Here is an 18,099-nt window from a genome sequence, read left to right on the forward strand (position 1 = left end):
ACATTCCCCTCTCTTCCCTTCCTCCCTCATCCATCTCTCCTGTCCTCTCCCTCTTTCTCACCCCCCCCCCCCCCCCCGCTACTAGGATTTTCATCCCTCCACCACAAGGTCCAGGTACTCGTGTCTCACATGGTTCTGCTGAGCTGGGTTCTGTCCTTGTCCTCTGTCACTACCTCATCAATCTTTCCTTCCCTCGCTCTCCTCCCTCCCTCTCTTTTGTTTCCCACTACCGGCATCCACAGCCCTCCACCACCATGTCCTGGTAGTTTTTGAGCACCACGCGGTCCTGTGGGTCCAGGTAGAGCATGGCGATGGGGCTGAGGGCGGTGGGCACGCAGCAGGCCCGCGGCACAGCTCCGTTCACCGAGTTCACCAGAGTCTGCACCATGGCGTGGCTGGATGAGTTCATGTGGTCGGCCAGCGGGAAGCGGCACTCCCCCAGGCAGAAGAAGGCGTCGTAGCCGCTAGGCGCCACAATCCACTTGTTCCAGCCCACGTCTTTGAAGTCCACGTAGAGCGGGTGGCGGTGGCAGCGGGCGTGGGACAGACGCTTCAGTTTCGCTGCGCGGCCGCCATTACGCTTCACCCTTCCACCCTCGTTCCAGCTACCGCCCCAGCCAGGGCTGGCGCTCCGGTCCCTGTCCCTGTCCCTGTCCCTGTCCCTGTCCCTGTCCCTGTCCCTGTCCCTGTCCCTGTCCCTGTCCCTGTCCCTGTCCCTGTCCCTGTTCCTTTCCCTGTCCTTGTCTCTGTCCCTGTCCCTTTCCCGGTCCTTGCTGTTGCTCCTGCCCCTTTCTCTGGCCCCCTTCCTCCCCCTCATCCTCTGGGCAGTGCCGGAGGTTCTCCGGCCATGGGCGGCTAGTGGCTCCCCGCGCCCGTCATGGCTGTAAGTAACCAGCAGGGGTCTCTCTCGTGCCCAGCTGTGCTCATCCTGTCCCAGAGACCTGCGCACCCTCAGGTGTCCCTCTCTGCGTCCTTCCTCCCCAGTGGAGAGTGGTAGAGCGTCATGGTCAGGGGGGGTGAGGAGGGTGGTGTTACCCAGAGGGGTCACCTCCAGGAGGAAGGCCAGGCTGCCAGTCCGAGCGTGGGCCCCCAGAAATAGTTTGGTGCTGAGGCTGAAGGCCTCCCAGGAGCCAGCTGGCTTGGTGCTGGGGGCCCCTGTGAGGAGCCGTGACTCCAGCAGAGTGGGCTCAGACTCAGAGTCCCCAGTGCCTCCATAGAGGAACAGGCTGACCCTGTGGGCCCCGGGGCCTAGGCTGGCCCCACCACCCCGGAAGAAACGCAGCTCTGCAGACACCACACGCTCATCCTGGGGGATGGAGGACACATTGAAGGAGATGGGCACCCTGTTGTTGCTCGTAGTGGTCTGCCTCTTTTCAAGGGGGAGTGAGGAACTGGTAGAATCTGAGATAGAGGAGAGAGGGAGGGAGAGAGAGAGAGGTTAAGATAGTTCAAAGAAGAAGGTTCAATTTGTAAAACAAAATTGATGTCCTCCGCAGTAGGTCTCTCTTATAGGATTTTGTAAATCAAACATTGTAATCTCACAATGTCAAATACAAGGTAAATTGACCTGTCAACCCTTGACTTTAAATGTCAGACACATTCCGTGCCATGAACATAGATAAGCTTTTCTTTGTACACACTAGCATCAGAATAGGACCTCCACTTGTTGCTGGTTAGCTTGTGGGTGTTATGGAAACATCCATGTTATCAAATGGAAAATAGATGGTCTGAATTTGGAGCCTACTAACTGCTAAGGCGGAGTCATAACAGAAAGAGACTGGGTATCACAGCCCTGTCGTCATCAATGCCATCTAACCCTGACTGAAACTAGAAATGGAATGTGTAGAACAGTGTCCATTAAAAACATATTGTGGAACTGATACCAAACAGTTGCAAACTATCCACAAAGCGGCTCAGATTAGGAGTGCTGATCTAGGATCTGTCCATATGATCTTATTCATTATCATCTAAAAGGCTAAACTAATCCTAGATCAGCACTCCTACTCGGAGATGCTTTAGGGATATGGGCCCATGTGTAATGTTACCTGTGTGGTGGAAGCTGCGTACGGTGTTGGCCTCCTGGACATGCTGGCTGGGGTAGCTGAAGTGTGGATCCTGGACTAGGTGGTACTGCTGGGAGTGGAAGCGATAGAGGTCCAGTATGTACTGGGGGATGGGCGCACCTGGCCGGGGGTTGGGGTGGGACTGCAGGCCCAGGCGGCTCAGCAGCAGGTTCTGGATGGTCTGGGCCAGGCTGGGCTCTAGGGGGGATGGTGGTGATGACAACAATGGCACACTGCCATCGGGCTCGGTGGCTCCGCCCTGGCGACCAGACGAGGCTTGAGGTAGCAGCAGGACCATCAGGACCAAGAGGTTAGCAGGGAACATGGTGAATCTACATGAGGGAGAGGGGGAGGAGTGGGGGAGGAGAGGGTGAGGAGAGGAGTGAAGTTAGGGTTTATTTCAGGGAGGAGAGGAAACGTAACGGAACGCTTAAGTCTGTCACTTTTTGACGCTTCCAGTGGTGCTCTTTAAAGTCACAAGTGTTCATTGAGATTCTTATACCATATGTTTAATGTATTTTTCAGTAAATTGGAGTGGGGGATTGAAATACCACTACTCACAACTTAAATCCTATGAGAGAAACTACTACCAATATATCATCAGCTTGTTTTCTCCTCTCCCAGTCCCCACCATACTAATTCCTCATCAGCAAAGTGTGAATCATACCGTGACATTCAGAGGACTTCCTACCTCCTAAAAATGTTATGGGCCTAATAGTAAAGACATGTATTTTAACAGTAAACATGTATTACCTTTTAATGTGGCTTGAACACAACCAGTCATTATGTTTTCATCTGATTGTCAAACAAATCCCTTTAAAAAGTAGGCTACCTGCGCATGTTCGTCCACTCCAAAATAATTCCAGCATCCAGACAGTGCTCTGCCATTTGATTAATGGAAAGAGACATCTTTTACAAAACATCAAAACGTTTTATGACATTCGGCAATTGTCATTAGTACTAAACTCTTGTAGCCTGAATTAATTGATGCGTCTTGCTGACAAATGTACCTTTTTTGTCAAAAGAAAAGTTGGGACATCTGAAAAGGGGCTGAAATACGGGACGCAAATAAAGCTATGTTTGTTCAAAGCGGGTAACTGTGAGGGCCCAGTTGAAACAATTATGTAAGTTCGCTAGCGGGCTGGACCCAGTTAATAATGCTGCAAGTTTGCTAGTGGGCTGGACCCAGTCGATACAATGTTGCAAGTTTGCTAGTGAAAGCTCAAGACAGAGATTGAGGCAGAGAGACAAAGACAGAGACAGAGAGAGAGGCAGACAGGCTGAGTAGAGAGATGAATGTGATTAAAATAACCTGAATCAACTGTCACTGGCCTTAAACCATGACAGAGAGGTGGGGGTGTTAGATGAATTTGGAATAAGCTTATTTACCACTGTAGCAGTACAAACTTGCATTTTAAACAAATAGGAGAATGGTTAAATTAGAAACCCCCCAAAGAACACCCCCCCCCCCCCCCCCCCCCCCCCCTGTAATTCACACACTGCTCATCAGGCTATTATTCAGTAATGCAGGTGCGATATCAAGAAATGTACTGCTGGAGTTGTTTGCTGGATACACATGGCTGTAAAAACAGCACCACTTTGTTTTCCGTATTGTTAATTTATTGCTATGTGTTGCCAAAGCCCCATCTCCTAGGAAACTCAAGCACAGGGGGATACGAGTGATTAAGCAGAGACTATATTCAGTGTGTGTGTGTGTGTGTGGTGTGTGTGTGTGTGTGTGTGTGTGTGTGTGTGTGTGTGTGTGTGTGTGTGTGTGTGTGATTTAGGATAACTAAAATAGTAGTACTGCTAAAACCATAAATTAACTAAAGTTAGTTGACTTTAATGGAGAATAATATCTAGTGAAGCTACTGTACTTTATATCTCTATTGCTCTGATTTACTTTCCAGAGCTTAGTTGCTGAATGGACCTATACAGTAGCTTCAACCAAATACTTGAGACCATAGTTGCTAACTAGCCTGTCTGCTGCGCGGGAAAAGGCCCAGTGCTGGAGGTCATAGCATCAACACCCCAGCCAGCCGGGTTACCACCCCATGTCTCTGTAGTACAGGTGTTAATGATTGAGCGACTAATTATAACCTACAGGCCTTAATGACCTTGTGCCCTCTGGAGTCAGGAGGTCAAGGGTCAGGGTAGGGGTGTCTGACCTGTCTATTGTTCAAAGTAGGATGAAATTGGCCCTGGACACTTAACTAGAAGGTCAGTTTGCCGTTAAGATTGGGGGAGGGTAAGCGGACCCTAGATTTGGTTCAAAGCATTCAAAGCTAGGAGGCTCATGTAGAGACAGACCTGGGCTGGGCCATGACTTTTCTTCTCTCAACCTGTCTACTTTACCATCATCCTACTTCCTACAACTAAAGAAATGATAGATGTCATCATTATTCTAAGAAGAAAAGATACATCTCAATGAATGTAAACAAAATAGATCTCAACATCCTATTTTTCGCTACAGACTAGAGAGAAGCAGTCTCTTCTTCTTATCTTATCTCTCCCTGCCTATCCCTAGCTCATATCTGTACTGAGCTGAAAATCGATTAAGTCCGACATAGCAAGATAACTGAGGCATTTAGGGCACAACGAACACATAACGATGCCATAATGACAGCTAATCATGCCATAGTGTCAGAGTAGGGTTTACAAGGAGGTCACAGGGTGTGTGTTTGTGTGTGTGTTTGTGTGTGTGTGTTTGTTTGCGTGTGTGTTTGTGTGTGTGTGTGTGTGTGTGTGAGAGAACAGACACAGTAATACCCTGGGAAAATAAGCTGTGAGCGTGGGACTCTGTTCACTATCCATTAACTTAGGCAGCCCCACCCCAAGTAATGTCTCTCCACCCCATGCTTCTCCACCTGAGGCAACGCTACAGGAGAATTAGAGGACGATTAGAGATTAGAGAGCCACAACTGTACAGCCATTCCCATGGCGTCCTATAGCTCGTAAACTAGATTAAGGACCCCCCCACCTCTTAATGAAGGTTCAAAGGTTAGTTGCAGAAGTGGGAGGAGGGTGAAGGTGGTGGTTGGGGGGGAGTCAGAGGACACCCTGCCGTACATCCATCGAGAGCACATCCACCCATCTCCCCGTGTTTCTCCAGCTAATCTAAACTGGGAGAAAAGCTCCTAAACTTCATTTGGCCTCATTATCTGCGTCGACCCGCCCACCTCTCCGTCGACCCGCCCCCCTCTCCGTCGACCCGTCCCCCTCTCCGTCGACCCGCCCCCCTCTCCGTCGACCCGCCCCCCTCTCCGTCGACCCGCCCCCCTCTCCGTCGACCCGCTTTCTCGCCATCCCCCTCTCTCCCTCCGCTGAAACTGGACTAATCAAGTCTTCCGGGGGAGGTGAGAGATGAGGTGGAGAGAGAGGGTAGGGGGAGAGGGGGTGCTCTCAGACATATTAGATGGTGTCTGACCCAGAGGAGACGGTAGCGTGACCCCAGGCGCACGCAGACGAGAGATGGGCGGTAATCAGGCAGGGCGGTCTGCTCGCTGGCCCTCTGAACTCACAGATGAAAACAGACCAACATAAGTGTATCTCTTTCCCTCTCTCTCTGTCTCTTTCCCGCGCTCTCTTTTATTCTCTCCTTTTCTTAGTCCCTCTTTATCTCCTTAATTTGTCTCTGCATCAATCCCTCACTTTCTGTTTATCTGTCCCCCTCATTCTCTCTTACTCCCTCTCCATTTCTTTCCTGTCTCTGTATAGCTTCTTTGGGGGGCAGAGGAAAGACAGATGGAAAAGGACAAGGTGTGATAGAGAGAGCATTATAGAGAATGAAGGGAAGAAGATATACAGAGTGAAAGAGAGAGAAGGGAAGATATACAGATATCTATTCCCCTTCTCTCTTTTTGAAGCTGTCTCTCTATCACCACTTGTCCTTTTCCATATCTCTTTCCTCTGACCCCCCCCCCCCCCCCCCCCTATGTGTTCCCTGTCTCTCCATTCTTCTTTATCTGCATGTCTCTCTCTTTCCCAATCTCTATTTTTATTTTTCTCTTTATTTCTCTCCCCCTTGTGTTGGTCTTTTTCCTAAGCCCTCTAAATGAATGGTGTTTTTGCGGAAGAGTGCTGCCGAGTGATGCTGGGCGAGAGGGCCCAGTGTCACCGCAGCCGGCTGATTTATCCGTGGCCGCTGTCTTCGTGTTACGCACTTTCCCTTCCTGTTGTTCTTCCCGTGTTTCTTTTCCAAGATTCCTTCTCTCCCTCTCCCTCCCTCCCTCTCTCTTGCTCTCTAACACACACATACACACATGCTCTCTGCCCATGTCATACTACACACACACAAACATGTGCAAGCTCACAAACAGAAAGGAAAACGCTGCACACTGCTGCTCATTGCCTGGATCCACAGGCTCAACACACTTGGTCTCCTCTTGGACTTAACCAGGAGTTCGACTTGAAACCATTTTTATAGTTTCAAAATATCCAAATTATTGTGTTTTTTATGCTAATTGAATATTGACGTGATGTCACTGAGTGCCTTCGGAAAGTATTCAGACCCTTGACTTTTTCCACATTTTGTTAGGTTACAGCCTTATTCTAAAATTGATTAAATTGTTTTTTCCCCCCTCATCACTCTACACACAATACCCCATAATGACAAAGCAAAAACAGGTTTTTAAAAATGTTTGCTAAATAAAAAACTGAAATATATTCTATTTACATAAGTATTCAGACCCTTTACTCAGTACTTCGGCAATTTTGGCAGCTATTACAGCCTCAAGTCTTCTTGGGTATGACGCTACAATCTTGGCACACCTGTATTTGGGGAGTTTCTCCCATTCTTCAGTGCAGATCCTCTCAATCTCTGTCAGGTTGGATGGGGAGCGTCGCTGCACAGCTATTTTCAAGTCTCTCCAGAGATGTTAGATCGGGTTCAAGTCTGAGCTCTGGCTGGGCAACTCAAGGACATTCAGAGACTTGTCCCGAAGCCACTCCTGCGTTGTCTTGGCTGTGTACTTAGTGTCGTTGTCCTGTTGGAAGGTGAACCTTCGCCCCAGTCTGAGGTCCTGAGCTCTCTGGATCAGGTTTTCATCAAGGATCTCTCTGTACTTTGCTCCGTTCATCTTTCCCTCGATCCTGACTAGTCTCCCAGTCCCTGAAGCTGAAAAACATCCCCACAGCATTATGCTGCCACTACCATGCTTCACCATAGGGATGGTGCCAGGTTTCCTCCAGACGTGACCCTTGGCATTCAGGCCAAAGAGTTCAATCTTGGTTTCATCAGACCAGAGAATCTTGTTTCTCATGGTCTGAAAGTCTTTAGGTGCCTTTTGGCAAACTCCAAGCGGGATGTCATGTGCCTTTTACCGAGGAGTGGCTTCCGTCTGGCCACTCTACCATAAAGGCCCTATTGGTGGAGTGCTGCAGAGATGGTTGTCCTGATCCAAGATGGCGTAGCAGTGCGGTCGTGTTCTTTGTTGTGTGTCCGTGTAAATAGCCTGTTTTTTGTATATTTTTTTGTATTTTTCGTACATATTTCCCTATCACACTTTTCATCCTTCTACAAAATATACTTTCCTGCAACCCGCCTCACTCAATGTGGAACAGATTCTATTATTGACTCACCTTTAATCTAGAATCTCCAGTTGAAACTAGCTAGCCAGCTAACTAGCTACTTTCTATTAGCCACCGTTAGCGGTTTTCACCCAGAACATCACATTTTCTGCCGGAATAACTGAATCACTGGACATTAACACCGGATCGCAACTAGCTAGCCGCAACTGAATGGATGTTGCTGTTGGCTAATCACCACTGCCCCCGAAGCAAGAACCAGTTAGCCTTGAGCTAGCCTCGAGCCAGGCCCATATCCCGGCTATCTAACTCTCTGTCTACCGGACGGGAGTAGCAAGCTAACTAGCTACTTGCTATTAGCCACCGTTAGCGGTTTTTCACCATTGTCCGTGGCCTGCACTACCTACCAGCCAGCTCTAGCCTGGACTATTATCGGCCAGTCTGCACTGTCTGCACAGCGCGTTATCGACCCAGAACATATCGGTTTTTCTGCCAGAATCACTGAATCACTGGACCTTTAACACCGGATCATCGCAACTAGCTAGCTGCAACCAAATGGATGTTGTTGTTGGCTAATCAGCCTTGAGCTAGCCTCGAGCCCATCTCCCGGCTATCTACCTCTCTGTCAACCGGACGGGACCTCCTAGTGTTGACACGGAGCCCCGCCGATCCAGCACAACTGGTCTGCCGACGAAATCGTCTGGAGTGGTTTCAACAGGCTTCCTGTTACGACGTCGACCACGAAGATCCATCTGCTAGACCCGGCCCGCTAGCACACGCAAGCCGTGGCCTCTTGCTCGCCAGTGCTGTAGCAGCCCCCGAACTACCTCCAAACTCTCCTATTGCTGTTCACCGGACCTTATGATAACTCAACTATACAGCTGATGCCTGCTGGACTGTTCCTTTATACGTATGGTAATATTTTATGTATCATTAAGGAAAATGTTGGGAAATGTCAAAGGTAAAATATAGTGTCTGAGCCACGTCACCAATATAATGAGATAAGGGAAAGAGGCAAAAGCACCCATGGCCTTTTGGAGTAAACAACATGTGTTATTGGACTTTTAAAAATAATAGTGGCGTGGCAGTTAAAGATGTTAATCAGTTATCTTAAGGGGAGTAGCTGTATAAGCTATGTATACATGACTGTGCATTTGTGTGTGTATAAAAGAGATCTCTGAGCCAAAGAGAGACAGCCGTTACGCAAATAATAAAGTCAAATTTTTGGATTCAAAAGCTTCAGTCTCTTGAGAGATATTTTTGAGTTGACTACTTTTGAGTCAAATATTTCTACGACATACGGTACCGCATCCTGTTTATGTTTAGCCTCAGCCCAAACTTTGTCGCCATTACCAGCTGTTGTTTTAGCTCTCTCGAATAACACCTGTGATTGCTTTATGCCTCTCTCCCATGTCAATATGCCTTGCTTATTGCTGTTTCGGTTATTTCTTATTGTACTATTTCACTGTAGATCCCCCAGCCCAGCTCAACCTGCCTTAAATAGCGCCTTTGTCCCACCCCCCATACACGCAGAGACCGACTCAATCGGTGCCTCCAGTGATGCTATCTCTTTCATCGTTACCCAACGCTTAGGTTTACCTCCACTGTACTCATATCCTTCCATATCCTTGTCTGTACATAATGCCCTGAATCTATTCTACAATGCCCGGAAATCTGCCCCTTTTTTTCTCTGTACCCAACGCACTAAAAGACCAGTACTTAAAGCCTTTAGCCGTATCCTTATTCTACTCCTCCTCTGTTCCTCTGGTGATGTAGAGATTAACCCAGGACCTGTAGCCCCCAGTATCACTCCTACTCCCCAGGCGTTATCATTTGTTGACTTCTGTAACCGTAAAAGCCTTGGTTTCTTGCACGTTAACATCCGAAGCCTCCTCCCTAAGTTTGAGTTATTCACTGTGTTAGCACACTCCGCCAACCCTGATGTTCTAGCAGTGTCTGAATCCTGGCTTAGGAAGATCACCAAAAATGCAGAACTTTCCATCCCCAACTACAACATTTTCCGTCTCGATAGAACTGCCAAAGGGGGTGGGGTTACAATCTACTGTAGAGATAGCCTGCAGAGCTCTATCGTACTATCCAGGTCTGTGCCCAAACTGTTTGAGCTTCTACTTCTAAAAATCCACCTTTCCAGAAATAAGTCTCTCACTGTTGCCACTTGCTACAGACCCCCCTCAGCCCCGAGCTGTGCCCTGGACACCATATGTGAACTGATTGCCCCCCATCTATCCTCAGAGATCATACTGCTTGGTGACCTAAACTGGGATATGTTTAACACCCCGTCAACCTACACTCTAAACTAGATTGCCCTCAATCTCACACATATTATCAACGAACCTACCAGGTACAACCCTAAATCTGTAAACATGGGCACCCTCATAGATATCATCCTGACAAATTTACCCTCTAAATACACCTCCGCTGTCTTCAACCAGGATCTCAGCGATCACTGCCTTATTGCCTGCGTCCGTAATGGGTCCGCGGTCAAATGACCACCCCTCATCACTGTCAAACGCTCCCTAAAACACTTTAGTGAGCAGGCCTTTCTAATTGACCTGGCCCGGGTATCCTGGATGGATATTGACCTCATTCCGTCAGTAGAGGATGCCTGGTTGTTCTATAAAAGTGCTTTCCTCTCAATCTTAAATAAGGATGCCCCATTCAAAAAATTCAGAACTAAGAACAGATATAGCCCCTGGTTCTCCTCAGACTTGACTGCCCTTGACCAGCACAAAAACATCCTGTGGCATACTGCATTAGCATCGAACAGCCCCGGCGATATGCAACTTTTCAGGGAAGTCAGGAACCAATATACACAATCAGTTAGGAAAGCAAAGGCTAGCTTTTCAAACAGAAATATGCATCCTGTAGCACTAACTCCAAAAAGTTTTGGGACACTGTAAAGTCCATGGAAAATAAGAGCACCTCCTCCCAACTGCCCACTGCACTGAGGCTAGGAAACACTGTCACCACCAATAAATCTACAATAATCAAGAATTTCAACAAGCATTTTGCTACGGCTGGCCATGCTTTCCACCTGGCTACCACTACCCCGGCCACCAGCTCTGCACCCTCCGCTGCAACTTGCCCATGACCCCCCCCCCCCCCCCCCCCCCGCTTCTCCTTCACACAAATTCAGACAGTTGATGTTCTGAAAGAGCTGAAAAATCTGGACCCCTACAAATCAGCTGGGCTAGACAATCTGGAACCTTTCTTTCTAAAATTAGCTGCCAAAATTATCGCAACCCCTATTACTAGCCTGTTCAACCTCTCGTTCGTAACGTCTGAGATCCCCAGAGATTGGAAAGCTGCTGCGGTCATCCCCCTCTTCAAAGGGGGTGACACTCTAGATCCAAACTGTTACAGACCTATATCCATTTTGCCCTGCCTTTCAAAAGTATTTGAAAGCCAAGTTAACAAACAGATCACCGACCATTTCGAATCCCACCGTGCCTTCTCCGCTATGCAATCCGGTTTCCGAGCTGGTCATGGGTGCACCTCAGCTGTGACACTCTGGCTCTATGGACTTTGAATATTGAGCCAGGGTTGTTCATTTTCATGTGTTTGGGTGTATTTCATTTGGTGGTGTTGGGGATGGGTGAGTTTCATTTTGTTTGTGTTGTGGTGATTGGTCTATGACTCCCAATCGGAGGTGGCGAGTGTCAGCTGTCGGCTCGTTGTCTCTGATTGGGAGCCATATATATTCTGTGTGTTTTCTCCTTTGTTTTGTGGGTTATTGTTTCCGTGTTGCTGTTAGTCTGTATCAGTATTTGAACTTCACGTATCGTCATTTGTTGTTTTCTTCGTGGTTGCTTTAAATAATAAAGTCATCATGTTCACTCGCAACGCTGCGCATTGGTCCGCTCCTTCAGACGATCGTGACATCAGCCACGCTCAAGGTCCTAAACGATATTATAACCGCGATCGATAAAAGACAGTACTGCACAGCCGTCTACATCGACCTGGCCAAGGCTTTCGACTCTGTCAACCACTGCATTCTTATTGGCAGACTAAATAGCCTTGGTTTCTCTAATGACTGCCTCGCCTGGTTCACCAACTACTTCTCAGATAGAGTTCAATGTGTCAAATCGGAGGACCTGTTGTCTGGACCTCTGGCCGTCTCTATGTGGGTGCCACAGGGTTCAATTCTCGGGCTGACTCTATTCTCTGTGTATATCAATGATGTCGCTCTTGCTGCTGGTGACGCTCGGATCCACCTCTATGCGGACGACACCATTTTGTATACATCTGGCCCTTCATTGGACACTGTGTTAACAAACCTCCAAACGAGCTTCAACGCCATACAACACTCCTTCCGTAGCCTCCAACTGCTCTTAAACACTAGTAAAACTAAATGCATGCTCTTCAACCGAACGCTGCTTGCACCCGCCCACCCGACTAGAATCACTACTCTTGGCGGGTCTGACCTAGAGTATGTGGACAACTACAAATACCTAGGTGTCTGGTTAGACTGTAAACTCTCCTTCCAGACTCACATTAAGCATCCCAATCAAAAGTTAGATCTAGAATTGGCTTCTTATTTCGCAACAAAGCCTCCTTCACTCATGCTGCCAAACATGCCCTCGTAAAACTGACTATCCTACCGATCCTTGACTTCGGCGATGTCATTTACAAAATAGCCTCCAACACTCTACTCAGCAAATTCAATGTAGTCTATCACAGTGCCATCCATTTTGTCACCAAAGCCCCATATACTACCCACCATTGTGACCTGTACGCTCTTGTTGGCTGGCCCTCACTACATATTCGTCACCAAACCCACTGGCTCCAGGTAATCTATAAATCACTGTTAGGCAAATCCCCGTCTTATGTTAGCTCACTGGTCACCATAGCAACACCCACCCGTAGTCTGCGCTCCAGCAGGTATATCTCACTGGTCATCCCCAAAGCCAACACCTCCTTTGGCCGCCATTCCTTCCAGTTCTCTGCTGCCAATGACTGGAACGAACTGCAAAAATCTCTGAAGGTGGAGACTCTTATCTCCCTCACTAACTTTAAGCGTCAGCCCACCCAACTACCTCATCCCCATATTGTTATTTATTTAGCTAATTTGCACCCCAGTATCTCTATTTGCACATCATCTTTTGCACATCTATCATTCCAGTGTTAATACGATATTGTAACTATTTTGCACTATGGCCTATTTATTGCCTTACCTCCATAACTTACTACATTCGCACACATTGTATATATATTTTCTGTTGTATTTTTGACTTTATGTTTTGTTTACCCCATATGTAACTCTGTGTTGTTGTTTTTATCGCACTGCTTTGCTTTATCATGGCCATGTCGCAGTTGTAAATGAGAACTTGTTCTCAACTGGCTTACCTGGTTAAATAAAGGTGAAATAAAAAAATAAAAAAAATAAAAATCTCCACAAAGGGACTTTAGCGCTCTGACAGAGTGACCATGAGGTTCTTGGTCACCTCCCTGACCAAGGCCCTTTCCCCCCGATTTCTCAGTTTGGCCGGGCGGACAGCTCTAGGAAGTGTCTTGGTGGTTCCAAACTTCTTCCATTTAAGAATTATGGAGGCCACTGTGTTTTTGGATACATTTTTTGGTACCTTTCCTCAGATCTGTGCCTCGACACGATCCTGTCTCGGAGCTCTATGGACAATTCCTTCGACCTCATGGCTTAGTTTTTGCTCTGACATGCACTGTCAACTGTGGGACCTCATGTCCAATCAATTGAATTTACCACAGGTGGACACTCAATTTCGTGTTTCATAGCAAAGGGTCTGAATACTTATGTAAATAAGGTATCTGTTTTTGTTTTTTTAATACATTTGCAAAAATGTGTACCAACCTGTTTTCGCTTTGTCATTATGGGGTATTGTGTGTAGATTGATGAGGGAAAAAAATAATGTAATACATTTTAGAATAAGACTGTAACGTAACAACATTTAGAAAAAGTCAAGGGCTCTGAATACTTTCCAAATGCACTGTATATAGGACCTTCCACCCCCACCTGGGATATGGATGCTTGATGAAGACCTAAGGGTGGAAACGTTGTTATAAATAAAATCACCTGGGAGTATGAGCAGCAGTGTGTGGCGTTTTCCTTTCTGTTTTCCATGGGTTTGCCTACAACTCCAGCACCTGCGGAAAGTACCTGGTTGTGCCTCTGTTCTTCAGCTTTTATACAAGCTCACAAACACACATTCCAAGAACGTTGTTTTTTATAACTTGCTCAACCCGCATCTCTGTGGAACATTCTCATAATCATCTGAAACCTACACACCTACACCTAATGCATCTGGAATGTTCCTCACACCTCTCTATACACCGCTAACACACGACAGAGTTTTCTAACGACTACTGCATTCACTGCTTTATGATTTAATGTATGAGGCTGAAGATAGGATGTAAGAGTGAAAAATGTATGTAGCGACATTTTCCTAAGCATGACAGTTGAAATCATTAGAATAATATTCCTGGTAGCCTGCAGTGTGGTTTTATTAGAGTGTATTATAATTTATCCCAGCTGGGGGCGATTAAGAGGCTAATGACACGGGCAGCCCAGACTTCAGCCCGCCGCTCACCTTCCTCAACAAACCTTTATGGTAATTACTGCCCACAATGCACAGCTCCACACGTATGCACCACGCAGGCAGAGTGCAAACACGTACATGGAAATGCAAGCCAAGAGGACCAGATATGTGTGTTTTGTGTATATGTGAATGCATTTGATGGACAAAAGCCAATCGATTAGAATGTTTTCATGCATAGCTCTGCACATGCATCATACACACACACACACACACACACACACACACACACACACACACACACACACACACACACACAAACACACGTACAATCTCAAAAAATGTCATATTCTTGGACACACACACACACACACAAACACACACACACACACAGAGGAGGAAGAGAATGCAGTGTCTGCTGCCAGGGTTGAGATGACAGCAGACGATCAGGCTCCCTAAGGTGAATTGGAGTAGACCAGACACTTTCCAGCTACTGGGGAACCAACCAACACTCTCACAACATCGCCAGAAACTGCAACTTCTAGGCTCTACAGAGGGTGGTGAGTATGGTCCAGTACATCACTGGGGCCGAGCTCCCTGCCATCCAGCACCTCTATACCAGGCAGTGTCAGAGGAAGGCCCAAAAATGTGTCAAAGACTCCAGCCACCCAAGCCACAGACTGTTCTCTCTGCTACCACACGGCAAGCAGTGCCAGTCTGGAACCAACAGGACCCTGAACAACTTCTACCCCCAAGCCATAAGATCGCTAAAGAAGACTGCTAAATAGCTAATCAAATGGCTACCCGGACAACCTGCATTGCCCCTTTTTCGCACTAACTCTCGTGCACTGACTATGTTCACACCCCAACACATACATACACGCTACATATGCCCACACACATATAAGACGGGCACACTTGTATACTGACACCACACACACACGCACATACACACACACACTTTCACACTCACCACATGCGCTACTACTACTGTCTATTATCTATTCTGTTGCCTAGTCACTTTAACCCTACCAATATGTACATATCTACCTCAATTACCTCATACCCCTACACATCAACTCAGTACTGGTACTCTCTGTATATAGCATGTTATTTTGACTCGTTATTGTTATTCGTTATTCACTGTTATTTTTTTCCTCCTGTCACTATTTCTATAAAATATATTTATCTTTAACTCTGCATTGTTCAAAAAGGACCCGTAAGTAAGCATTTCACTTTTAGTCTACACCTGTTGTTTACGAAGCATATGACAAATTACATTTGATTTATTTAGAACATTAGCTACCTGTACCCTTGGAAAGACATTAGCCAGACACACAATGTACAGTACAGTAGTAACCACTGCCAGGACGTTCATTCCCAGGTACATTCTCAAAAGAGTCTAACTAGCACATACAGTGCAGGACATCAACAGGTCACCTTTAACTCCATCTATTTCAACCAGGACTGTAAGTCACTGGAAGCTTTTCAGCCCTTGTATATCTTCATCTATTTCAACTAGGACATTCACAACTGTATGCCTCAGTGTTCACGCCGTTTCTCGCTGTAATCCATACATTTCACTCAGAGCTGTTCAGATGATTTGAGAGTCAGGGAGTTAAGCGACAGACACCAGGAGGCTGTGTTTTGGTTAACAGGAGGCTTGCGGAGGCAGAACATTGCAGAAGCATTGGTGGAAACAGTGACATGCACGACACGTGACATCAGACACATCAAATACTTCACACGTCCTGTCGACACAGACTGAGGTGGAAAAGACAAAAACAGCAATGGTTCACATTAAAGCTATGTTTACCATTAACACTGAGGAATAGTTCAAGCCTTTACACTCCTACAGAGAAGTAAGTTACATTGTGTCTTCTGAAAACACAATAGTCACATTATTCTTGGACCCTCGCTTACAAGCGTTTGATTGAGAGCAACACAATATGCCAGCATCTGCGTGTATGCGAGCATGTGTTTGTTTTCCCTAGAGTGGCTAATGGTTTGAGTAGTGAAGTTCCCGTGGCCAGGCAGAGTTGGCTTGGCATACATGTATATGTGTGTGTTTACGTATGTGTGTGTGAGTGTGCAATACTCACGTCCAGGCGTGGTAGGAGGTGTGCAGAGTCCATGGTTTATCCTTGAGCTCCAGTGTTACGAACCGTCGTCTCTCGCTCCCTCTCCGTTGGACAGAATGGACAAAGTAAACTCTTTACCTCTCTTCCTCTCTCCTTCCTTCCCCCTCTTTCTCTCTCTCTATCTCTGTTTCTCTCTCTTAGGTTATCCTGTGTCCGTGTCTCCTCTGTGAGTGGGCTGTGGATGAGGACGCTGTACTCTCCATGGTTCTCTCCCTGTACTGCTGGGTTCTCCCCTCTCACTCACCCTCTCATCCTGTTGTCAGTTTCAAATAAGCGGCCTCTTAAAAAAAGATCCACCGGCTTTCCCCTGCCTGCCTGACCTCTTCAAACAGGCAACTCCCTCTCTCTGTCGCCTACACTTCCACCTCTGCTCAGACACAGAGAGAAAATTAGACACGCAATATATCTACTGTATGGACCGGCACAAGAAAAATTAGTCTGGAGAGTTTTCTGTAACCGGCAAAAAGATTCCCTCTTGTCCTCAGCTTCCTAAATGTGTCTCCCTTCCTCTCTCATTCTCTTTTTGTCTCTCCTCCCCTTTCCCCCCCCCCCCTCTCTCTCTCTCTCTCTCTCTCTCTCTCTCTCTCTCTCTCTCTCTCTCTCTCTCTCTCTCTCTCTCTCTCTCTCTCTCTCTCTCTCTCTCTCTCTCTCTCTCTCTCTCTCTCTCTCTCTCTCTCTCTCTCTCTCTCTCTTTTTTCTCTCTCTCTGTCTCCAGCTGGTAAACTCAGCTTAACTCTAAATTACTTTCCTGACCATTTGTCACTATGTCATACCACCCCCACTACCATCAAACACACACACACACACACACTGTTAGAGATAAGGTCAGGGTGGACTAGCAAATTATTTTCCATTATTACTTTTACTATCTCACCCACTGATTTTCATTGACACCATTTTCATTATCAGCTAACATGCTGACATGATCACAGACAATACAATCCCCATGATCATTTCAGGAGTATGTGATTGAATAAGACCAAACATATTCTGTTACCAGACCAAGGTATGAATGGATGACTCATAGGGGAGGATAAAGTCACTACAATTTGGGGGATGTGATTGGATGGAGCAAGGTGCAATCGACCTTCCAGCAGTGGCCACCAAATTGGTATTCATCGGGCAGGGCTATGAGGAAACGTCTCTTTAGGATGTATCGTCTCACATATTAGATTTCATCTGGAGAATCACTTGCTTTCCCGTCCCTCTGCCCCTTCCTCCCCGTCCCAAACACACACACAGCCCCAACTCCCATCAATTCACCCAGTCTGATGAATTACCCTGGGCCAGAGGGACAACACACACGCCTTCCCATCTGTGGGCTCAGACAATTTACAGGACAGTTATCTAATGTTATCTGCGTCATCTGAACAATTACACTGTAATTACATACAGTATATTTCACAGCAGTATTTGCTTTGATCATGACGTACAGTATTTTTCATAGTACCTCTGGATTCGTGAGGACATTCTAATCAAATAAGAGGACACTAGGAAGCAACACATGCTGTTACATGTTTGGTGAGACCATAACATTATCCTGTCCAGTCTGTCAGTGAGTAGGCTACAGTATGGACCCTTCAGTGAGTAGGCTACTTTATGTGTAAAGGAGTATTGCTTCCTCCTGATTCAGCTCTTACAGAGGCTCGAACCCAGGACCCCTGCCTTGCAAACACACGTGACCACCCTCCTGAAGTGTCTTTCCCAATTATGCCATCGAAAAGCTAGCTATTTGGCATTGCAAGTGGGGATACTTCAGGCTGAGGAGTGAGTTTCACAGACTCCCATCTGCTACATATGGACCCTTCAGTCAGAGTAGGCTACTGTAAGGACCCTTCCTCA

At 46.9% G+C, this 18,099-nt stretch overlaps 1 protein-coding gene across 1 annotated transcript; it reads right to left on the reverse strand.

Moving 5' to 3' along the window:
* Positions 1-226: 226 nt before the first annotated feature.
* On the reverse strand, positions 227-16,265 carry LOC311105733 (bone morphogenetic protein 2-like; the record flags this gene model as incomplete). The annotated part of the gene is made up of 4 exons (XM_084147945.1): positions 16,219-16,265; positions 2,046-2,395; positions 734-1,401; positions 227-673 (listed from the first exon to the last, which is right to left on the reverse strand). Exons 2-4 carry the CDS (start codon positions 2,386-2,388, stop codon positions 227-229), a joined length of 1,458 nt encoding a protein of 485 aa, XP_084004071.1. The 5' UTR covers positions 2,389-2,395; positions 16,219-16,265.
* Positions 16,266-18,099: the final 1,834 nt, after the last annotated feature.

Source organism: Coregonus lavaretus (assembly GCF_964263955.1).
Source record: "Coregonus lavaretus genome assembly, chromosome: 30".
Taxonomy (NCBI): Eukaryota; Metazoa; Chordata; class Actinopteri; order Salmoniformes; family Salmonidae; genus Coregonus; species Coregonus lavaretus.